The 24644-nt window shown below is 48.2% G+C and overlaps 2 protein-coding genes across 2 annotated transcripts; both read left to right on the top strand.

The window, feature by feature from the left end:
* Window positions 1-12915: 12915 nt before the first annotated feature.
* Window positions 12916-14104, top strand: LOC149326836 (uncharacterized). Its single transcript, XM_089564696.1, has 2 exons — window positions 12916-13598; window positions 14098-14104. Exons 1-2 carry the CDS (start codon window positions 12916-12918, stop codon window positions 14102-14104), a joined length of 690 nt encoding a protein of 229 aa, XP_089420822.1.
* On the top strand, window positions 14098-16846 carry LOC149326837 (uncharacterized). The gene is made up of 3 exons (XM_089562786.1): window positions 14098-14268; window positions 15358-15572; window positions 15936-16846. The coding sequence occupies exons 1-3, from the start codon at window positions 14128-14130 to the stop codon at window positions 16813-16815; spliced, it is 1236 nt and encodes a 411-aa protein (XP_089418912.1). The 5' UTR covers window positions 14098-14127; the 3' UTR covers window positions 16816-16846.
* Window positions 16847-24644: the final 7798 nt, after the last annotated feature.

The raw sequence follows: 24644 nt of genomic DNA on the forward strand, positions 1-24644 counted from the left end.
ATGTTGCTGCACAACAGATATTCCGCTCTATCATACGAAGGCGATATTAAAGTTCAAGCAATCTACAATAATGTCATGGTTATCACTACGGAGGTAGCAATAGACGTAGGCGGTAGGATCTTTGGACAGGATACCAACAAGCTATCTCAGGAGAGAAAAAGTGTAATATAGAAACGCCAGAGTTTGAAACGACTAACCCTATGCACAGAACAGAACTGGTACAGCTATGAAAGTTAATAAATAAGCCCAAGGTAGCCGACATAAGGCAGTTTAATATAGAGAAATGAAACATGCTCTCAAGAACGGAGGTAGCCTAAAAGCAATGAAGAGAAAACAAGGCATAGGTAAACACCAGATGTATGCGCTAAGAGACAAAGAAGGCAATGTCACTAGAAATATAGAGAAGATAGTTAATGTAGCTGAAGAATTATAGACAAATCTAAGCTGTCCCCAACGTAATCAGAACATTAATGAGAGTTGCAGGAGTGCAGAGCAACATGACATCCGGCCAGTAAAGAGGAAGTAAAGAAAGTCGTAGGAGCAATGGAAAGGGACAAGCAGCTGGTGATGATTAGATAACAGCCGATCTCCTGAGGAACGGAAGGCAGGTTGGGCGAGAAAAACTAGCAACACTGTAGACTCAATGCCCTATGACCTCGAGCATACTTATATTTTCTATACTACCTACAATGTATTAGTCCTAATCAGTGCGATACAGTGTTTTAGTGTTTAAGTATGTTTCATTGTATAGGAAGAGCAGGCCATTTTCAGGTGCGAAACTACCTTTTGCTTGCTTTTCCTTGATTTGCGCAATGTAGGTCAGAAATAAACAAAAAAAATACGAAGAAAGCTAACTATACCTTAATTAATAAGGAAAGCAACGGCAAAGCCTTGAAAAACTTTAGACTGGTCAGTTACTTCCCGTCGCCTGCAAGGTATTTATTGATGATGGTAGTCAATTATTACGGCGCATGGGCATCTGCAAAGTACGAGGTCTGTTAGAAAAGTATCCGACTTTAATTTTTTTTTTGCGAACACCTGATGGATATGAGACAAGCGCGCTTGCATCAGGTGACCTTGAACCTTCATGCGCGTGCACGAATTTTTTCCCGCCTGCCGATAGCGTCAGTCGCTGGAAAGCAGCGTTTGAGTGAGGCAGTGTGCAGTGCTCTCGTAGGTTTTTTATTGCAAGGAAAATGGCGGAGTGAAAGGAGCAGCGCTCCTGCAACAAATTTTGCCATAAACTTGGCGACAGCCCAGTGGAAACCATTCGAAATATTCAGACGGCTTGCGGTGAAGATGCTATGAGCAGCACACAGTTTAAGCAGTGGTACAATTGTTTTAAAGATGGCCGCACATCGGTGGAGAACGAGCCACGCTCCAATCGGCCATCAACATGCCAAAATGACCAGGTCATTGCCGAACTGAACGCTATGGTGATGCGGGACCGTCGCGTGACTATACGAGAAATTGAGGAAGAGGTGGACATGAGCAATTTCTCCGTACATTCGATTATCACCGAAGATTTGGCCATGGCGAGTGTTGCGGCGAAATTCGTGCCGAAGCTGCTCACGGTGGAGCAAAAACAGCTTCGTGTTGAAGTCTCACGGGACATCCTGGATTCCGCAAACAGTGACCCCGACTTCATCAACATCATAATCACTGGTGACGAGCCTTGGGTGTACGGGTGCGATACGGAAACCAGATCCCAGTCGTCACAGTGGAAGCATTCCACGTCACCAAGACTTAAGAAGGCCCGCCAAGTGCGCAGCAATGTGAAAGCGATGCTGACTGCTTTCTTTCACGCCCTCTGTGTGGCAGACCACGAGTACGCACTCCACAGGGTCAAACAATGACCAAAGAGTACTACAGGGATGTCCTCCGTTGCCTACGTGATGCTGTGCGACGCACGAACCCGGAGCTGAGGTCAACAGGAAATTGGCGCACCCATCGCGACAATGCTCCTGGACATTCCTCGCACTCGAATCAGATTTTTTGGTGAAAAACCAGACTCCTGTAGTTCAACAGACTCCTTACTGTCCTGATATGGCCCCTGCGATTTCTGGCTGGTTCCCAAAATCAAAAGGCCATTGAAAGGAGCGCAATTTCAGACAAGGAAGAACATTATGGCTGCAATGACAGCTGAGCTAAACTTCATTCCGAAAGGGGCCTTTTCGGAATACTTCCCACAATGGCAGCACCGCTGGGAGAAGTGTGTGGAGTCCCAAGTAGACTACTTTGAAGATGACTAGGTTTGCAACGCTCCAGTTATGCAAGTTTTTTTTCAACGGCCAAAGGTCGGATACTTTTCTAACAGACCTCGTATTTACTAAGTTAATCGCAAATAGAATTGCGGCAAACCTGAGATTTCAGTCAACCAAATGATCAAGCAGGGTTTCGTAAGGGATACTCGACAATAGACCATATTCACAATATCAATCTGATTATTGAGAAATGAGCAGAATATCGCCAACTCCTATGCATAGCGTTCATTCGTTACGGGAAAGCATTTGACTCCGTGGAAACGTCAGCTGTCATACAGGCATTGCGGAATCAAGGTGTAGAACAGTTTTATGCGAAAATGCTCTAAGATATCTCTAACGACTGCATTCAGCAATAAAGACAGCAATAAAATTACAGTAAGAAAGGGTGTCAAGCAAGGACACACGATCTCGCCAATGCTATTGACTGTCTATTACAAGAACTTGCGCCGAGGCCTGGATTGGGAACATTTTGGGATAAGTGTTTATGAAGAATACCTAAAAAATTTGCGTTTCGCTGATGAGATTTCCTTGCTAAGTTACCCAGGAGATGAGCTGGACAGCAGGGGCAAGGAGTTAGGCAGCGCAGAACAGTGGGTATAAAAATTAACATTCAGAAAACCGTAGTAGTGTTCAACAGCCTCGCAAGGGAACCGCGAGGTGGGCGCATTTGGCATGTTTTTTGAGGTGATGAATGTAGGTTACCAATGTCCCTCAAGAGAAAAGTATAGAGCAGCTGTATGTTACCGGCACTCACCTATGGGACAGAAGCGTGGAGGCTAATAAAGAGGGTTCACCTTAAGTTACTGACAATGCAGCGAGCTACGCAAGTATAAATGATTTGTGTAGCTTTGAAAGCCATGAAGCGTGCAGAGTGGGCCCCGGATCACACGTGGTAATGACATCCTAGTTGAAATCAAGAGGAAGAAATCGGCCTGGACAGGGCATGTAATGCGAAAGCAAGATAACCGCTTGTCCTTAAGGGTAACGAAGGAAGAAGTAAAGAAAGCCTCAAGAGCACTGCAAAGGAAGAAAGCAGCTGATGAGGATCATGTAACAGCACATTTGTTGAAAGACGGAGGAGAGATTGTGCGAGAGAAAATAGCCAACCTGTATACGTAATGCTTTGTCACCTCTAGCGTACTAGGAGTTTGGAAGAACTCTAACATTATCTTAATTCATAACAAAGGAGACGTCGTGGACTTGAAGAACTACAGAGCGATCAGCCTACTGTCCGTTGCCTACAAGGTATTTGCTAAGGTAATCTCTAATAGAGATAGGACAACCTCAGACTTCACACACCCAAATGTTCAGGCAGGCTTTCGTAAAGGATACTCGACAATAGACCATATTCACAATATCAATCGGGTGACAGAGAAATGCGCAGAATATAAGCAATCCCTATATATAGTCTTCATTGATTAGGAGAAAGCATTGTACTCAGTGAAATCCTCAGCTGCCGTGTAGGCATTGCGGAATCGGGGTGCAGAAGAGTGTTATGTGAAAATATTGCAAGGAACTTATAACGACTGCTCAGATACCATACTCCAGCATAAAGTCAGCAATAAAATTCCAATAAGGAAAGGTGTCCGGCAGGGAGACACGATATTGACAATGGTATTCACCGCCTGTTTACAAGAGGTATTCTGGGGCCTGAAACGGGGACAGATGGGGAGACGAGTTAACGGAGATTACCTAAGTAATTTGCGATTCGCTTGTGACATTGCCTTGCTAAGTCACTCAGGACATGAGCTGCAACGCATGATCATTGAATTAGACAAGCATAACGGTGCGGCTAAAAATCAAGGTGCAGAAAGCCAAAGTAATATTCAACAGTCTAGCAAGAGAACAGCAGATCGCTGTTGATGGCGCGGTGCTCGAAGTAGTAAGAGAATATGCCGAATTAGGGCAGGCTGTGACCACTAGTGGCGACCATGAGAGGCAAGTAATTAGAAGAATAAGAATGGGGTGCAGCGCATATGGCAGGTTCTCTGAGATCATTAATGGCAGTTTGTCAATATCCCTGCAGAGAAAAGTTTACAAGAGCTGTATCTTACCGGCACTCACCTGTGGGGGGCACAAACGTGGAGTCTAACAAAGGGGGTTCAGCTTAAGCACAAGACAGCGAACTATGGAAAAAAAAATGATAGGTGCATGTTAAGAGGTCGGAAGCGAAAGGAGTGGGTGAAGAAACAAACGCGTGTTAATGACATCCTAGTCGAAATCAAGAGGAATAAATGGGCTTGGGCAGGGCATGAAAAACGAAGGCAAGATAACTGCTGGTCCTTAAGGGTAACCGAGTGGATTGCAAGAGAAGGAAAACCCAACAGGGGGCGGCATAAAGTTAGATTCTTGGGAGACGCCTTTGCCCACCAGAGGGCATATTCAGGGTAATGATGATGCTCAGCGACTTGTTGACGACGGCGTAATGGTGCCACGCCGGTCCAGTGCGCTCTTTCTCGTGAGGAAGGATTTTTTTCCACGACTACGATTGTAGTACTGCTACCAACGTACCTCTTCTGCTCGAGAATGGAGTAGCCGCCGCTCGAGGGCTCGTACAACTACAAGACGGCTGTGGTAATGGGCTCCTTGGAATTTTGTCAACGAGTTGCAGCATCTCGGCAAGGGCACGGCTGTCGCCTTCCTGCATGACTCGCTATGTTGCCTCAAGTGTGCGCCCTAGAGACAGCCCCTCAAGACCGGGCTCCAACATTCCGTGCCCTTCCGCCCGTCAGATTCAATCCGGACTTGGCGCCTGAGGAGAAGACTCTTCTCTCGGTGCTTTGTGCGGATTGCTTATCAGGCGCGCCAGTGGACCTGGCTTTTCCGGAAATCATTGAAGACCTAACATTTTTTGGCGCTGTTAGCGCAAACGATATGGCGCAGCTTCAAAGGGCGGACCCAGAGGTACGCCGCTCATCGCGTATTTGGAAGGCTGCGATGGTGCCCGTGTTCTTCGCGTTTTCCTTCGTGGGCTGCATTCTTTCCCTCTACAAAACGACGTTCTCTTCAAGCGCAACCTTGACAGCAGCACCGTAACAATTCTACTCGTAGTGCCGTCACAGCTGCGACCCGATATCTTGAGCGCATGCCACGACGAACCATCTGCTGGCCACATGGGAGTCTGTCGTACCTTACCAAGGATTGGGTAGAGGTACTACTTTCACAGATTACTTCGATCAGTGCGGTCATGTGTCAAAACCTGTCGCAACTGGGCCGTAAGTCGCCACCCTTGAAAGCCACCGGATTTCTTCACCTCCTGGCATCTCCGAAAACACCTTTCCAACAAGTAGGAATGTACGTACTCGGCCCATTCCCGCACTCACCCACTGGAAAACGTTGGATTGCTGTCGCGACAGATTTTCGATGCGGAACGCTGAGACAACGGCGCTTGCGAACGGAGCTGCTTTCGAAGTAGTGAAGATTTTTGTACGCAACATCGAGCTGTGCCATGGTGCCCTTGCGGTTATAATTTCTGACCGCGGAGCTGCTTTCACGGCCCGCTTGACTAAGGCAGTCTTAGATCTGACCCACACCAGCCATAGGCGTACTACGGCGTACCACCCACAGACAACTGACTTGGTGGAACGCCTTAACAGAACCTTGGCTGACATTCTCTTGATGTATGTAGATGTGGAGCATAAAACGTGCGACCAAATTCTCCCATACGTATCATTCGCGTACAATAAGGCCGTGCAAGAGCCAACGCGGCTCACACCCTTCCAGTTTGTCTTCGGTCGTGCAGTTATTACGTCTTTGGATGCCATGTTGCCCGTCGACCATCACTGTGACCAAGGGCCTGATCTTGACGTCGCCGCTTTCATTCAGCGGGCAGAAGAAGCACGTCAACTGGCCAAGCAGCGAATACATCATTAACAGCACGTCGAAGCAGACCACTACAATCTGAGACGGCGAATTGATACGTTCGAGCCAGGCGACCATGTGTGGGTTTGGACACCACTTCTTCACCGTGGGCTGTCTGAAAAATTACTGCGCGATACTTCGGTCCTTAGTGGGTTCTCAGCCGCATTATCCACGTGACATACAAAGTTTCACCGGCAACCCCAGCCCGCCTATCGCGCAGACCACCGCGTCCGGAAGTTGTGCACGTCGTTCGTACGAAGCTGTGTGACGGCCGTCCTGCTGATTGTACTTGGATCTGAGTGCTGCCGGTTCTGTGTCGTGACAACTGTTTAACCTTGCGCTTCTAACCTATTTTTCCTACTCCAAAAGCAGGCCGCATCAAGGCGATGCTGCAGAGGATGGAGAAATGATAGAGCTCAGAATTGGAGGAAGTAGAGGAACATCGCCATCTTGCTTGCGACCGCTCGGCAGCCTGGAGCAGTTCTTCTGTCCCCGACTGTGTGGCACCTAATATTCGTGACAATATAATATAGGTTTTGGCCAGTTCCAAAGAGCTGTTCACTGCAGTTTAAATGCGAAACAGGCTTTATCCTAGAGACGCCCAGCGAGCGCCCTGCTGCCAGTGCACCCGCGGCTGGACATCGTGTTAAAACCTTGTCACTAGCGTGCGTAGAATGTATTCATGCTGCTAGGTTAGAAATAAGCTTATCTATCGCGAGGTTTTATTCCGAATTATCCATAGCTGAAATTATTTTGCAATTCCCTTAGACCCCGATATTAGGGGATCGGTTGTATATATGTTAATGTGTTCATGTTAATGTGTTAATATGTTAATGTGTTAGTATGTTAATGTTTTAATATTTCAATGTGTTTATAATCTGTAATATATGTGTTTCTTTTGTTAATGCTCTTACAAGTGTTGAGAGTGATGTATAGCCTTCTTTATACTAACTTACTGTCTTTATTTTGGTATATTGTTGCCTGCATGCTTGTATACTTTTTTTCTATTGGACCAATTACTAGCCGTTGGCTATGGGTCCGAGCAGTGTTTGCGTAAATTTGCAAAGCAACAAAGACCAATAAATAAATGAAATGAAAAATAAAGTTTTTGTGCGATTATTCCTTTTGGATGCGTCCTTTTAGCGCTGCCTTATTCATCCGATGAACAATTCTGATTCATCTATGTACGCCGTGAAACTAGTATGCTGAGAGATGGGGACGCGCAAAAGGCAATTCATGCCATACCAAAACGACGCCTCCCAAGGCACAGGTTCCTCAAATGCTTTAGCGGAACACCATAAAGACACTGGCCATGCCCTCGATAGGGACGAGGCATGTGTGACTGCCAGGGAAAAACAAATATCAGAAAACACGCGTTCGAACCCCACCGCGGCGGCCGCGTATCGATGAAGGCGCAGCGCAAAAGGCGCCCGTGTGCTGTGCAATGTCAATGCATGGGGACCGCCTATCCGAGTCCCGAGGTGGTCAAAATTATTTTGAAGACCTCCACTACGGCACGTCTTCCTTTCTTCTTTCATTACCTCCTTTATCACTTCCCTTATTGCGTGGTTCGCGTGTGCACCGACATATGTGAGACTGTTACTGCGTCATTTCCTTTCCTCAAAAAGTAATTTTCAACGCTTGATCACGGCACTGCTCTGCATTCAGACGACATCACATACGGTTACCTGCACACGAGATGTTTTATCTGCCACCCTACAGCACGCATCATTCGCTGTTGCACTCCCGACCATAAGATAAACCTGCCTGGGTACCCGCCCACGCGGGAAGCTCTGGAAACGAAGGGGTCGACCGACTAGCCTAAGGAATAAGCAAGCGGGCGGTCGGCCCCACGGACGCAGACGGTCTTTCGAGGATCCTTAGACCTATGCCGAAATCACCAACCTCCAGAGATAGACGAGAAGCGAATTCCCACCTCCCCAGCCCTAATTAAATTGAGAGAGAGAGACAAAAACTTTACTGTGACAGGAATTCGGGGCACGCCCCAGAATTCCCGCACAACCCCACTGCTCTCGTGTTTATGTTCCTAAGGTCCATAGCACTGGCAGCCCGGCCGGTGGCGATGGTCTGCATGGCCGGGTCCTCCGAGCGCGGCAGGGTCTACCAGTCCCCCCAGGTCTTCATGTTCTCTAGGTCCCGCGGGGGAGTGTCGCCGGGCAGAGGAAAAGTATGTGGAGGGAAGAGGCGAAGGGTTCTGGGCATAGGGCGCATGCCGGAGTGGGGAAGTAGGGATGATAGTGGGCTAGGGTAAGGGGCGATGGGAGAGAGTGTGTCTGTAGTCGGCGCAAGAGTGTTGCTTGTTTGCTATCTAGGGAGGGGTGCGGCGGAGGGTAGAGCTGACGTGAGGCTCTGTAGGCCTGCGTCAGCTCGCTAAATGGAGCGCAAGTCGCCATGGTCCGCAGGTTCCAGACACAATCGATCCTTCGCTATTTGAAAATTTCACTCATCACAAACGTGGCATACGAGCCCGTCCACCAAATTTATAATCAGGGAGAAGTCGCCACCAAGGCGCTCATCCTCTGGGGTTTGGCGAGAAATAAATAAATAAATGCTCCCCGTCAAACCTTACTGCCAGCTCCATCCGAGGAGGAATGGAACCAAGTTTTCAGAAGGCCTGACAAGACAATCCAATCCAACTTTCACTCCTTTCGTGGGCTCAGGAAGTCGCCCCCAGCTGGGGGTGATAGCATTCCAAGCTGCCCTAAATCCCTGCACGCTAAGGCGATAGAGTTGTTTCCCTCTCCCTCTGCCTGAAAAACCATCACGATGTGCGGCACTGGCTCGTTTTCTCAAATTTTGAACAATATATCGGTATAGGCGCCCAAACGCCAATAGCTTTTTTTTAATGCGAGTCCACCATTCCGAAAGGTAAACTCCGAGCATGGTCTTGCGATGTTCGTATGCTAGCGGTCTTTGTGGGTTTGTGCGATCTGAAATAAATAAAGAAATTGAATTAAAATACACATCCGTGACTGGGATTCAAACCCGCGAGGGCGTCAACAGACTAGCTCCGCTGGCCACTGCGCAAGAGCACTAGGCTTTCATCGGAACCGAACCCACTTCGCGTAAACTGCAACACACTCTCGCGCTGTGCACTGCACATCGTCTAAACCATCAAATAACACTGCTATACAGATAATAGTCGCCCTCTTAGAACAGGCATGTGCCTTGCATGCTTTGGCCTGGACACCACTGTGGAGCAAGAAGTCAATAGAACAGTGCGCTTTAGCGTAGACAACTTTGGTGCAGATATGGGATGTGCAGAACTCTGTAAATTGGCGTTGACGACGAAAATATTGGAAGATGTTTAAGCTTCACATTAAAGTGTGTAATGCGACAGCCTGCTGCAGCGGTACCAAGGAGTCCACGAAAGGTCATCGCCGGTTCTGCGTGACGCAAGCCCCGTTAGATAAATAGGTGGGAGTCTCTAGGTGCGCTGAGTCAGTGCAACATAAGTAGCGCTCTGAGGTACGTGGTGTCGGTTCCAGCCAGGAAAAAGCTGTGTATTCGCGCAGTATTTAGCGCAAAGCAATGCTAAACCACTGCAGCTTTACAGCGTTGGCTCTAGTGGCCATGGTTAGAGCCTGCAAGTTATTCTGATTCCACGGATAGAATTCAAGATGGCGGCCTCACCCAATGGTTGCCGTGGTAACCGTGGTGGTTACATAATAGAATATAACAATCACACACTGTAGCGTGATGCCCAAACACCAAAGCACAAATCAATGTCAACCCGGTAATGACATCCGGCTAGCAGGCGCCAAAGTCGGCCCACTTATTCCGGACATTCGTGAAAAATTTGGGGGCCAACCATTTGCCGCAGAATGTTCGGGTTGACTTCCTACGGTTAAGTGTTTTGCGCTGGCTAAACTCACTAGTTAAGTTACAGCTTAACACTTGGCACGGATTCGAACCGGCGACCTATGTACCCCCAATTCCACGTCCTTACGAATATTGTAATGAGAATTTCGGTTCAAATGGTGTTCGCACAGTTTTCGGCTGGTACGAGCTCGGCTGGCTCGTAGCTTCAAGACAGGGAGGAGGAAGAGGCCAACTCCGGATGACTGGGTCTTAAAAAGAATGGCTGAAAAAGTCGCTGGCGGATATGACTTCCATGCACGTGGATGTGGAACACAAAACATGGCACCACGTACTCCCATACGTTACCTTCGCGAATAAAACCGCGGTTCAGGGGGCAGTGCACTTTACCCCGTTCCGCATTTTTACAGAACGGCGGATGACATTGAACCGGTGCTTCTGCCCAAGCAGCACAGGAACTCGGCCCAATAATGGAAATGGATGGCTTCAGCCCAGGCAGCACAACAACATTGGCCGAACTTCGGGCAAGTGTTGGCAAAACTTGGCACGAACATCGGTCCTGCACTGGCATTTGGGCCGAGCGCTACCACTTTACACATTGGCCCTACTTTCATGCCAGTTTTGGGCGAACGCTCGGCCGATCAAGCGGCCAACGCAGTCCCGATGTTCGTTCTGCAGCATGGGCCAGCAAAGGTCTCATACTGACATCCAACTTTCAAACATTGGTAGCCAGCTTTCGAATAATGGTTTCCAGCTTTCGAATAATGGCATCCAGCTTTCGAATAATGGTTTCCAGCTTTCGAATAATGGCATCCAGCTTTCGAACGCTGGCACATGCAATTAACACACTCGCCAATGACCGGCACTGTGGATGGATGTACATACATACCATTCTACCTAGCAAATATTCATAAATGAGGGTGCGAAAGTATTCCAGAAAAAAAGACCCGTTTATTGCTTTGAGTTACAAGAATCACGCTTCTAGCGCACACAGGATGGTTTGCGCTACCACCAGCCACCGTGGGGAGTAAAGAAAGGGGGCCCAAGAGCATGGTGGCAGAGGCTGTGGGAAAACAATTTATTTTCAAGTTTGGTGCGTGCCGATCAGGTTGGACAAAGCATCTCGGCAAGCTGCTGCGGCACGGCTAAGGAATCCATAAAGCGCTCAACGGAGAGCTGTCCTCCAGCGAACTGATCAGTCATATCCGAAGTAATCGTTGCACTCCACTTGCAAGGGGGCTGCTGGACTGCATTCAAACAAATTCCTCGTCCAGTTCTTGCACGATGGCCTCACGAAGCGCCAAGCCTGCAAAGAGATGCATGATGTAATGGTAAGTTGAATTATGGCCATCACAGAACAAAAAAAAATTATTAAAACACCGAATTTTGTGAAACACAGTCATCGTGAAGACGTAAGACATGATGTTGGGCTAGTCGGTTCATGGTTAGAGCGAAACAAAACTGCGCGAAGAAGACGGGACAAAAGAAAGGCACGAACTGACAAGGGACAACCGCATACAGTTTTTAGACTTAAATCTGCACTTCACTGATGCCCACGTTTGCTGGTCGTATAGCCCAAGGTCGAACAAGTCTACTACGCTATAAAAGCGCTCATTCTAAGCTAGTCAAACGTGGCATCATCATGTCTGCCTGCCTCTCTGCCCTGCAAAAATCCTGTACCCACACCATGTCATCCAGTTTTCACTGTCAAGTTGAGCGCCTTCTTTCCGCTGGCTATCCCCGTCATCTACTTTTTGGCACCTGCGAAAGCCTGTTTCAAAGGCTAAAATCTTCACAAGAAAAAAGATAAAGGATGCTCGGATTCCAAGCCACCATTTGTCATGCCGTATTTTCATTGCCGTTCCCTTAACATCAAGAAGGTAGCAGAAAGGCATGGGATACGCGTTGTTTTTTCGGCTCCTTGCAAGCTGAAAAAAGTGTGCCCTCTACTGGCTGGAACAAGAAAGCAACCCACCACTTGCAAGAAGAACCACCGGAACAAGTTTACAAAATGTGTTTCCGAAGTTGTTTACGAGATACCTTTGTCATGCGGTCGTTCCTACATAGGCCAGACTGGCCGTTGTTTTAATGAGCGCGCTTTAGAATACAGGCGATCCCTTAGCAGTGGCACTGGCAGCAATCTACCCTTGCACTGTAAGAGCTGCGACATGAAAACCTGTTCTCCTTACCTGGAAAAAACAAAGTTCCTTTCTAAAGCCAAAACTAAAACCGCAAGAGAAATTATCGAGGCCTTTTTCATTTCTAAAAGGGGTGATAAGTGTGTTAGCGCCCCTTCTTTATCTCTTTCATGTCAAGAAATCAATTTCTTAGATGGTCACATTCGAACTTTTCATGCGTCGTAATCACACGTGGTATTGTTGACTTTGTCATTGCCGTTCGCACGTTGCTTCTGCTTGTCTCCTAGTTTGCTGTGATTGCCTTTATAAGCACCCTGCTTTTACAAAATAAAGTCAGTTGGAAGTCTGCGCTTTGTGTGTGTGTATTCGTGCCTTTCTTTTGTCCCGTCTTCTTCGCGCAGTTTTGTTTCGCTCTAATCGTGAAGACACTAGCAACATATTTTACAGGATAATTTTTAATTTATTCTTAAGAACCAGCACCGCATTAGTTGCACAAAGTGGAATTAATTTACTAAACTTCCCTTATACCGAATGGTTTAATTTAGTTTAATGCGTCGTGGCGCACTCCCAGTAAATATATTTGTATCGGGCATGCGCTGTCTGCCTTATCGTGTCAGCGCATTGTCTTATCAGTGCTACCGCAAACTGTACGCTTGGCACTGCTACTGCCCCGCCCCCCTCCATCGCCTATAAAAGGGCGTGCTAATAAACCCTTCCGGTTCTTCTTGTTCCTGCCACCATGTAGTTGCCTCTATCCTTAGTGCGACACACATCACGATACATGGTGTCAGAAGTGGGATTCTGCGACAGCTATGGAACTTCTAAAGGCCCCGCCATCTTTGCAACTGACCGGCAACCTCTCTGAAAATTGGAAACGCTTCAAGCAGAAATTCGACCTGTTCCTGCAGGCGACCGCAACGAAGGAGCAACCTCGCAGCGATTCTGCAAAAGCCGCACTCCTGCTGAGCATAGCCGGTGATGAAGCGCTCGACGTGTTCAACACGTTCAAGTTCGAGGCAGCCGAAAGCAAAGACGATTACGCAACAGTGGTTGGAAAATTCGAGTCCTACTGTGCCGAGGTGAGCAACGAAGTTCACGAACGTTATGTGTTTCGCTCAAGGAAGCAGGCAGATGGAGAACCTTTCGAGAAGTTTGTCCGGGACCTCAAAAAGCAAGCCGCGCAATGTAATTTCGGAGATCAGCATGATTCGCTGATCAGGGATCAGATCGTGTTTGGCACGAATAACTCAAAGCTGCGCGAGAAAATGCTTCGAGAGAAATCTTTAACGTTGCTGAAAGCTGAAGAATTGTGCAAGGTAGCAGAGTCTCTCGCACAACGAAACGAGGTCTGGAAAGCCGCGGATGACAGGGTCGATGCTGTTTCAAGGCGCGCGCCACCATCGCGAAGCAAAAGTGATGACTGCAAGAAGCAGTACCGTTGCAAAAAGTGCAACCGGCGGCACAGGCCCACACAGTGCCCAGCCTACGGGAAAAAGTGCCACGAATGTCGAAAACTTCACCACTTCGCGGTTTGCTGTGAAGGCCTATCTAAAGTTGAACAAGTTAGTAAAGACAGCAGCGATGACGACTTTGACATTCTAGAAGTAGGAACTGAAAAAGGAAGCAGCAAAGACTGGATAGTGGAAGCACAAGTTGCCGGAAAAAATATTTGCTTCAAAGTAGACACCGGGTCCCAGGCCAGTCTGTTACCATTCTGTATGTACCGCAAGACTCGGGAGTCACAGCAGTTAACGCCCACAAGTGCGGTTCTGAGAGCTTACACCGGGGGTGTCATAAGTCACTTCGGAACAACGACACAGGAAGTAACTATTGGTAACGCTTCCGCCACCGTGAAGTTCTTTGTTGTAAAGAATGGCCGTCAAGCCATTCTGGGACTAGATGCAAGCGAAGCTCTGGGACTTGTCCATCGCACGGTGGCTACTGTAAATGCTTCGGAGTACCAAGCTCTCAAGTATTTCAAACATGTCTTTCAGGGGCTAGGCTGCCTGAAGCAACCATACAGCATGGTCATGCAACCATCCGCGATTCCAGTTGTTCAACCAGCTCGACGGGTACCCCTGTCCCTGCGACAACCACTTCGGGAGGAGCTGCGTAGAATGGAGCGTGCAGGCGTCATCGTCAAACAGGATGGCCCGACAGACTGGGTAAGCCCATTGGTTTTGGTTAAGAAAAAGGATGGCAAACTTAGGGTTTGCATGGACCCAAGGAAAATAAACCAGCACGTAAAAAGGCAGCACTACCAGCTCCCAAAGCGTGAGGACATGGAAGGGGAATTGGCCGGCGCAGCCTATTTCAGCTGTTTGGACGCAAATTCTGGTTTTCACCAGATACCACTTGACGAAAAGACGTCCAGAATATGCACTTTTTCTACACCCTTTGGAAGATACCGTTATCTCCGGTTGCCTTTCGGTATCTCATCTGCTCCCGAAGTTTTTCAGCAGCGGATGAGTGAAGTCTTCGATGGCATTCACGGTGTACACGTTTACATCGATGATATTTTGGTGTGGGGCGAAACCAAGCAAGAGCATGACCAGAGACTAGTGGCAGTAATGAAAGCAGCTGAAAAAGCCGGCCTAACGTTCAACGCAGAGAAATGCAAGTTTTGCGTCACCAAAGTGCAGTTCCTAGGCGATATCATCACACGCAAGGGCATCTCGCCAAACCCAAAGCTTGTGGAAAGTTTGCTGCAAACGCCAGTGCCCAAGAACAAATCCGATGTTCAGCGCATGCTCGGTGTGTTGAACTATTTTGGCAAATACGTTCCGCGCCTGTCTGAGCGAACCGTATTGCTGCGAGCCCTTATCAAGTCTCACTCAGAATTCGAGTGGACTGAAAACCACACGAGGGAGTGGAAAAGTGTCGTCCAGATTTTAAGCACGACTCCCGTGTTAGCCATCTTTGATCCCCGAAAAGAATCTAAAATAACTTGCGACGCATCGAAAGACGGCGTGGGCTCCGCCCTTTTGCAGAGCCACAACGGCCAATGGCGGCCAGTGGCTTATGCATCTCGTGTGCTAACGCAAGCTGAGCAGCGTTATGCTCAGATTGAAAAAGAGGCGCTTAGCATTTCTTTTGGCTGCGACAAGTTTTACCAGTTCATTTACGGACAGAAGATTCTCATCGAGACAGATCATAAACCTCTACTATCTATAGCTGCAAAAGGAATTTGTGACATGCCCCCCCGCCTCCAAAGGTTTCTTTTGAAACTCCTGAAATACGACTTTGTATTGCAGTATGTCCCAGGAAAGCACCTCATCTTGGCAGACATGCTGTCACGATCATCGCCGGTTGCTCGAGACGACACCACTGGCGCAACTGACGACGTTGAGGTACATGCAGTTGCCGCCTTGGGCTACATGGTCACGGAGGCAACATGTCAACAGCTGGTAAATGAAACTGCCCGCGATGACTACCTCCAGGCAGTCATTTCTTGCCTGGCAACTGGCAAGAATGTCGACGGGGAACTTAAACCATTTTCGTCTGAGCTTTCCGTCGTAAATGGGATATTGTTAAAAGGCACGAAAGTGGTGGTACCAAAATCCATGCGGCGTGGCATTTTAGCGAGAATTCATGCCGGGCATTTGGGTCTACAGAAATGCAAAGAAAGAGCCCGTCGTCTTGTTTTTTGGCCCGGTCTCAGCAGTGGCATCAGTGTATTGATCAAGGGTTGCCCGACTTGCCGCGAATTTGCTTACAAGCAAGCGCAAGAACCAATGCTGATGCGCCCAGTTCTATGTGCGTGGTATCGCGTTGGTGTTGATATTTTTTCTTTTGGGGGAAGTTCGTACATCCTGGCATTTGACGCGTTTTCTAACTTCCCAGAAGTCGAGAAACTTGTCGACACTACTGCAAGGACGGCAATCGCTGCACTCAGTGCCATGTTCGCGAGGTACGGCGTACCACTTGAAGTGTGCACCGATAACGGGCCACAATTTGCCAGTCACGAGTTCGCAGCCTTTGCAAGAGCATACGACTTCACTCACGTCACATCCAGCCCCCGCTACCCACAATCCAACGGACTGGCAGAGAAAGGTGTCCAGGTGGTAAAGCGGATCATGAAGAAGTGTGAACATTCACAGGAAGACTTCTGGCTAGGTCTGCTGGCCTACCGCTGTACGCCACTGGAGGACGGCCGATCACCTGGGGAACTTCTTCAAGGCAGGTGCTTGAGAGCTAATCTTCCAGATTTTGGCGCTGTGCAGACAACTGTGGTCAAGAAGCACCATCAGAAGTGTGGCGGAAAGCCTCTGCCACCTTTGGCCGAAGGTTCTGTCGTGAGGATCCAGGACAAAACATGGTCAAAAAAAGGCACTGTCGTTGGGACTGCGGCTCCCAGGTCCTACAAAGTGCAAACCGAGGATCGGCGGGTGTTTAGGCGCAATAGGCGGCATCTTCTGCAAACCCGTGAGAAGTGTGCAGAAGACACTAGTGATGACGACAGCAGTTCGTCCGAGCGTGAGCCAGATAACTCCGGCCAATCTGCTCCGAATATCTCGCCTGGTGCCACAGCACGAACATCTGCTGACTTCCCTCGGCAACAGTCCGCCACCGACAGCTCGGCGCTCGGAGGCTGTGGGAACCATATGCCACTAACTCTGCCTGGGCCCACACCGGTTCCAAGAAGGTCGGCACGGACAGCAAAGCCACCTCAACGTCTTCAGTACGACGCTGCTTTTAATCAAATAGCTTGAACATTTGTCGTTTTCATTACCCCTCGGAAGATGTATCGGGCATGCGCTGTCTGCCTTATCGTGTCAGCGCATTGTCTTATCAGTGCTACCGCAAACTGTACGCTTGGCACTGCTACTCTCCCGCCCCCCTCCATTGCCTATAAAAGGGCGTGCTAATAAACCCTTCCGGTTCTTCTTGTTCCTGCCACCATGTAGTTGCCTCTATCCTTAGTGCGGCACACATCACGATACAATATTCAATGCGAGATAAGCAAATTAATGTGATATTGAAAACAGATTAATGTATTATTTTGTTTTAATAACATAACTCGTATATCTGTAAATTACGAGCTAATTTTTTATTCAAGTAAATATGCACAGGTTGTAGCGTCTCTTCCAAATAGGCGTCAAAACAACATTTTTGATTAGTTTTATTTAATGGGGTTAAACATGCGGCTTGCGATTTTTGACGAAATACGCTGAACGCAAGAAACTCAGCGCACCTTTGTTTTACCTTAGTTGTTTCGCATGCATGCTATAATTGGATTCGAAACTGCAACTTGAAAACCACACAAAAATACTAGTCTAATAGTCCCGAGTAATGCCCTTTTTCATTGCGAGAGAACTTGGGCAAAAGCTTTAGCCAGAAATTGCGGATTTTCTATTGAGTCTGCAAGTGTAGAAGGCAAAAGGAAACACTACGGAAGTATTACACATATCCTTACCAACTGGTCTGCAGTGGAAAATTAATTAAGCGTTTCTGATTTCCGTCGTGCATAAGCGGTAAAGGACATATTCCCGAATGCATCCTATCTCAGGTCATATGAGTTCAAACCCGCTGTTAGCCAAAGTAGTGAATCTTTAGTGAGTTCATCTCACCAAAGACGAAAAATTAAATTCTCACCATTCGGCCACAATTCCACTGCGCACGACGTCAAGCAAGCCATTTCGCTATGAGAGTGGGTACACAGAAGTCGTCCTCGTGCTTTTTGGATCGCTCTCTTCTCCTGCCGAAAAAATAAAGGCGCATGTAGTCAAAGCAACATTTACTACAAAAACCACTTTAACTTCCAGACGTATATCAAGATAAAAGAGTTTTAGTACTTACAAATAAGATCTTGCAGGCGGTACCAACAGCGTCGGAGCTCTCCTAATATATGAGTGTGGCTTTTCGCGTGCACAGACTATGAGCGGTGCTAGCTCGAGTGTGCATGCATTTTCGTCGCGTTGGTTGAGCACGTGGTTGAGCTCCGCCGTGCCGTCAAGAATGTCTTTTGTGATGAGTCGCGCGGTTCCAAGACGAGCAGTGGAGACGATGGGGGGGGGGGGGGGGGGGGGAGGGGTTGACTGGAGGGGATAGAGTCATTTTCCTTTACACAGGTTTTGTGGTTCCGAGAAAAGTCCTCGAGCTCAAAGGTGGAGACAGGGAGAGCGTGGAAGGGTGCACGAACAGCGAAGCGCGTAGCTGCGCGCGAGGGAAAATAGCTTTGAGGAAGTAACAACCAAAAAGAAAAAAAAGCGCTTCGCGGGGTGGGGGGTTAGCCCGCTACCTGGAAAAGGGCACGGCCGGGAGAACAGGTGGGGAGATATTGGACTTGAAGACTTGAAAGAGAGAGGGAAAGAGGCCAAAACACGTGAAAAGGGTTTGGAATTTTTGGAGAATGAGTCACATGGCCCCAGGCAGTACAGAAAGCAATATCTACAAGAGAGAAGTGGATGGGAAACACGGAAGCGTTAAAGTATTGCTACAAAGCTGCAGCAAAAGCCTGAAAATTTTGAAGTGAAAAACTTGGAGCTTCAAGATGCATGTCGCCAAAACGACTTGAGACACTCGCGTATTTTGTGGGGCCGTATGATGTCGCTTCTGTTAGTTCGAGATAGCTTAAAATGTTACCACATAATAATAAATATATAAAGCAAAAAAAATATCCAAGCAGAATGCGCGCTCTTTCATAGTTTCATGTACCGTACATGCGCCAAACAAGCTAGGTTAACATGCGCCTAACGCCAGTTGTCAGTGCATTTATTCAGTGGTCGTCGAAAAATCCTCAAATTGTTTGTTGGTGAGGAAGTTTCGCGCAAAAAAGCAAAAACAAACAAAGGCATGTTGAATTGTGGTTTGCAACTACTTTCGATGGTTTTCATCAATAAAGGTGATGTTCGAAAGAAAAAAATACCTGGGAGTAAATATACAAAGACGTGAGCAAGAGCTATATAGCCCCCAATGCAAAGTACGCAACAGAAGAATAAAATGGTCAAAAACAACAATTTCCAACACTACGATTTGCAGAAAAGGAAGGATATAGCAAATCAGAAAACACGGGAAAGGCGCGATCACAGGGCACGACGTAGGGAAGCGTAAGAATCGCTTAGCACGTGTCCGCGTGCGTTTATGAAGCACCCGCCTAATATTTCACGAGCGCAACGCATAATTCGAAATTACGAGGCGACTGCTTCGTTTCTGGACGTTATCAAAACTGAGCACAATCAAAACTGAGCACTTGCGCTAATCTATTACGTTTGTATCGCGAGCTCCCTGAAGCAGACACCAGCTGCGCACTGCGGCTGTGAATTCCTAGAGCGAATAAAAAAAAGTTATTTTTTATTCCAAAAATTTAATCAAATGAAACCTATTTGATTTTTGTTGAAGGCACCTGTTGACAATTTTTGTTGAAGGCGTCTCGGGTGTAATCAGAACGTTAATTCTGATCAACAGGACTTCGATCGCAATTCTCCTGAACGTATTATTGCTGCTCACTGCGCAAAAAGAGTGCAGCTTTTCCAGCGGAATCATGGGTAGCTTTGCTCACAAACTGCAAAAGTGTTCGGTTAAAATATAATAATAAATAAAACCAAATCTTTGTACTCGCATGTTTTAGCGCGTTCGAAAATTATGAACTGCCTTTAAGGTACTCGACAATAAAATTAATTTTGAACCCATTTTAATGGATGACACCATGTTTACCAACGTTTGCAAGTATACTTTGAACACTGGATAATCGGTGACAATCCTAGGCCAATATAGCCAGCTCCCGGAAATGGCATAGCCAATTCTGGCAAAGAGTGGAACAACACTGGCTAACATGGCCCATGATAGCCAGGATTCGATGATGGCACAGCCAGCAATGGCAAGCAGTGGGGCAATCCTGGCTAACCTGGCCCATGATAGCCAGGATCTAATGGCTGCTCAGCCAATACTGGTAAAGCGACGGACAACCAGGGCCATTGTTGGATGTGCTAAGGAGTGGCACAACCAATATCGGATTCTCACTGGCAACTCTGGGCCTAGTTAGGGCCACGCTTTGCCAGTGGATTTCCAATATTGGCCCGCCGTCGTGTGCTACCTGGGAGAAAGGTCCTCTGTAGGTCCGGCCTTTGCCACTACGCTTCCAATATTGGTCTGATTACCTGTGCTACCTTGGTGCGCGCTGATGGCGACGTCACACTAGATGCGGGCAGCTTCGCCGTAAAAGTCATCAAGCCCGTCAGCTCGCTCGATTCCGCATGAAGCCGCAGGAATACACGGGCTCCCGATATTACAACCTCCGCCATAGGGAAGTGCCCTATTATCAAGTAAGCGCGTATGGGTGTGGCCCCTGTAAGCCAAAAAGGGTTGTTATAAACACAGCTGCTCCGCTATTAGCTTTGGTTTGGTTTATTGGGGTTTAACGTCCCAAAGCAACAGTGGCTATGAGGGGCGCCTTAGTGGAGAGCTCCGGAAATTTCGACCACCTGGGGTTCTTTAACGCGCACTGACATCGCACAGTACACGAGTCTCTAGAATATCGCCTCCATCGAAATTCAGCCGCCGAGGCCGGGATCGCACCCGCCTCTTTCGGGCCAGCAGCTGAGCGCCGTAACCACTGAGCCACTACAGCGGGGCGCTCCGCTATTAGAACCGTATAAAGTCTTCCGCCGCATCGGCAATGCGTATTTTAAAGTCTTTCCTGATGGTAGTGCGGCCATCGGCGGCTACAAACTGATACTGTTCCTTTGGGTGGCTTGAAATCGCAGCTCTCACGTGACTGCAGTGCTTCTCACTCTGTATTTTAATCTACCGCTCGTTCTATGCGTGATATTCTCAACTTTTTTTCGGTTTCCTCTCCTTATCGACTGTATTTATCAACTTCCCTCTGTGCTTTTCCTGTCGACATTGCCTTTTTTGCTTTTCTATTTATTTGTAAATACTTTGCTTCACATCAACTCGATGCTTTCGTTTTACGGTGGAGGGACTAATGCCACTCGCATCACCAGCGCTACCTCCACTCTGATTCAACAAGAGGACTAAGAGGACACAGTCGCATTAGTGGCGGTTGGGCTGGGCTAGGTTTTTGGGAATCAACTCGGCCGCTCAGCGGTTTCCGTCTACGTCTGCGGCCGCCATTCTTCTGGTTCGTCACAATATTTTGATGGTCTCGTTTTGAAATCGTGCCATAGAATGCGCTCGATTCCACCCACAAGTTGGCATGTATTGAACGTAGGGACTTCTACATGAAATGAACGCCACCAGTATACACATGGGGAGCCTGTGCTGAAATTTCCCGCGTCGATTGCAACGCCATAGCAAGCACCCAGCCAGAGCAGCAAGCAGATTAAGTTGCACTGGGTGAGCTATCTGTGCTGCGCCGAGAGAAGCTAGGCAATAATTGATACATGCCGAACGCGGGCCTCAAATCTTTAAGAGTGTACTCTCGCGTTTCTAGCCCTGCAAGCGGCTGACAGCACCAGTTTTTAGTCCGCAAAGAGAACAACTCCAGTACCACCTGTGCCGAGGCAGATTCTCTATACTTTTCTTTTACCTTCCCAGAAAACGGCTATGAGATTGATCTGCTTAAGAGACTGCGACGTGTGCGTCGATCGATAAAGCCAGTAAGGCACCCACATTGAAGAATGGCATTGGCCTTCAGCTGCCGTCGTGAACGCGTGCCGTTTGTTCCTCTCAGCTAGACCACTCGATAAGATTATTTTCGTGCCGCGCCGACACAAGAATAATCCCGTGAAAGGGCAGGTTGTTAGCCAGCGAGCATTAAAGAACGAAGAGTTATGTGGACGACCAGCCAGTAACTTGTTATAGAGACGCTGGTAAGCTCTTAACGCATATGTTTGTGAAAAACGCGGCACCTGATTTGATATTATCTGATAAATTAATTGTGCGCATTTTTTTTTTCAATTTGCGCCCTTTCACACTGCTTCTTTTGAGATAAATACTTCCGCATCTTTGATAAAATCTATGCAGGATGACAAAGCATAGAATGATAGAGTGCCTCTGAGTTGGTTGGTTGGTTTATGGGGTTTAACGTCCCAAAGCGACTAAGGCTATGAGAGACGCCGTAGTGGAGGGCTCCGGAAATTTCGACCACCTGGGGTTCTTTAACGTGCACTGACATCGCACAGTACACGGGCCTCTAGAATTTCTCCTCCAAAGAAATTCTAGCCGCCGCGGCCGGGATCGAACCCACGTCTTTCGGGTCGGCAGCCGAGCACCATAACTGCTGAGCCACCGCGGCGGCAGAGTGCCTCTGAGTGACGCCTTGAGTACATTGCGCACGGCAGAGGGCTTGACGCCAGTCATTAGATGAAACCACCCCTAAATACGGCCTGAATAGAATGAGATGTATCAGCAGCAGCACTCAGAAGTGCAGTTTTAAGCCATACATCTACTTGTGGGCAATGGAAACAGCTGTGCCAGAGAAGTGATTTCGTTTCTTAACTTATCAAGAGGGGTGTGCACTTCCTTACGTCGAGGAACACCGGCTAACCATCGCCGCATCAGTACCACAACTCGGTTCCTCAATGGCGGATATCCAGATGTTCAACCTGCACAATCTGCTGCGTGGATTCAGTGCAGCGCAACTGTTGCGCTTGGACGAAGAGAACTTGCCGTGGTTGCCGCGACTTCGGGAACTACCGCTCTCCGATGTTCACGGTGCGTTATGCGAAGCTGTCCAAGCTGCTGAGAGCGACGAATTCCGTCTCCGGCGGATAGCATGCCTGCGAAGCTGGATGGCGCAGCACCAGCGCTTATTTGTGTGGCGGGTCTTCCGTCTTTGGACTGCGCCTACTTTTGATGAGTGTCCCGAGCTGCTGAGGAGCATTGCGGCTCGTATGGCAGTTGGCGAACGCGAAGCAACTATCGAGTGGACAGCGCACAGGGCTGTGTTCACCGCCTGCTTGCTGACCAAAGAGCCAGAAAGCCCGACAGAGACGTACTGCGAAGTGTATGTTGCTCTGTGGCCGGATCGGCCTTTGCTGGCCGTCGACTACCTGCGGGCCACCATTCAGCAGCCATTGCTGAAAGCTGTGCGCGCAGCGCTGTTATACGATCCACGGTTGCTGGTACGCGTGGATGACGACAACATTGACAACGTCTTCCGCGACGGCTATCTTGCCCTGTGTCTGGCTAACTACCTGTGATTTGATTCAACATGTAATTCTATGGCGGATGCGTGCGCTGGAAGTTCTGTCGCCTCGTCAATTGAAGAAGGCAAGTGTGCGCCATAATTTAGGTTTTTTTCTTGAATAGTGCACGCCGTCAACGGACTTGTCTATGTGCACTACGGACCTTGTGGCGGCTTGGGTTGCGTTGGGTTGGGTTGGGTTGGGTTTGGTTAGGTTGGGTTGGGTTAGGTTGGGTCTATTTTTTGGCCAAAAGTTGCAGTTCCGCAACAAGTAGCTCACCGCCCCATGATGCTTTGAGAGCCCATGGTGGCTGGAGTGGTCTCGAGGGGTCGCCATGCAAACTCCCATAGACGGGCTGCCAGCTTTCCCTCTAGGTAATAGTAAGAAACCCAACCTAACCCAACCCAACCCGCCACAAGGTCCGTAGTGCACATAGCCAAGTCCGTTGTCGGCGCACTCCGTAGTGCACATAGCCTTACTCTTTTCTTTAAGAACCTTTTAGCTTTGAAATAATGTTAACAATGTTTATAAAATACGCATTACGGTTTAATACAATATTTACATTAATTTAGTATTAAGTATTACGGAACTGTTTAGGGACACTTTAGAACATCTTGATCTGGCATTTTTAAAAAGTTAGAAATGTACACAGTCGACTTGATGCCGCCGCCATAACGCGGAACGCCCCTCGCTAATTCTTGTGGAACTATTGCGCAGATGCGATGTGAGCCGGTGGCAGGTGCTCTGGATTCGTCGTCGGCTTCAGCCTGCTACTACAGCTGCTGGGCGCCGAGGAAAGCGCAGGGACCGACTATAGCGGCCGACAACGCCGGTGCACCCGCCTTCTGATTTCCCATGACCTCCTGGATTAGATGGCATTTTAGAATTCTTTTTAGCCCCAGACACAGGTTGTTGTTGCTTGTATTTTTTTTTCTCCTTGAGCGTTTTATTTTGACTCTGCTTTCGCTTCGCCGTGTTGACTCTAATTTTGCTGTGAATTAAAGACGCATTCTCTCCTTATAAACACCGTTCCTCCCTTCCGCGTTTGGCTGCCCGACAGTGAGATTTTACTGGTATCTGGCCTTCAGTGATAAAGTTGAGTGTTTGCGTCGGCGCTCCTTGCACTGTCATGGTTGCTCATGCCAATTGGCTCTTGGTGTATTGGATTGTACATAGTATGGCCCGTTTAAAAATAAATTTATTTGGTAGTTCAGCCTATGCCCTGCGTTCTTCTGTCTCTCTTTCGTTCTTGTTGGTTCGCGCTGCCGCTTTCCCCGATTGTGCTGAGCTGGGCGAGTTCGGCTCGTCTGTGTCTTCTTCCTTTGTACTCATCCCTTTGTTGCGCTGAATTTTCCAAGGTATCCAAACGCTATGCGAAGAAATTCGGAACGCCTCGAGGCGCCCTTAGCACAGGCGAGCGCTTGGAAAGAGCCAGCCGAATGTAGTAAAAC

The sequence above is a fragment of the Amblyomma mixtum genome, chromosome 10 (genome assembly GCF_055824585.1).
Source record: "Amblyomma mixtum isolate Tamu chromosome 10, ASM5582458v1, whole genome shotgun sequence".
Lineage (NCBI taxonomy): Eukaryota > Metazoa > Arthropoda > Arachnida > Ixodida > Ixodidae > Amblyomma > Amblyomma mixtum.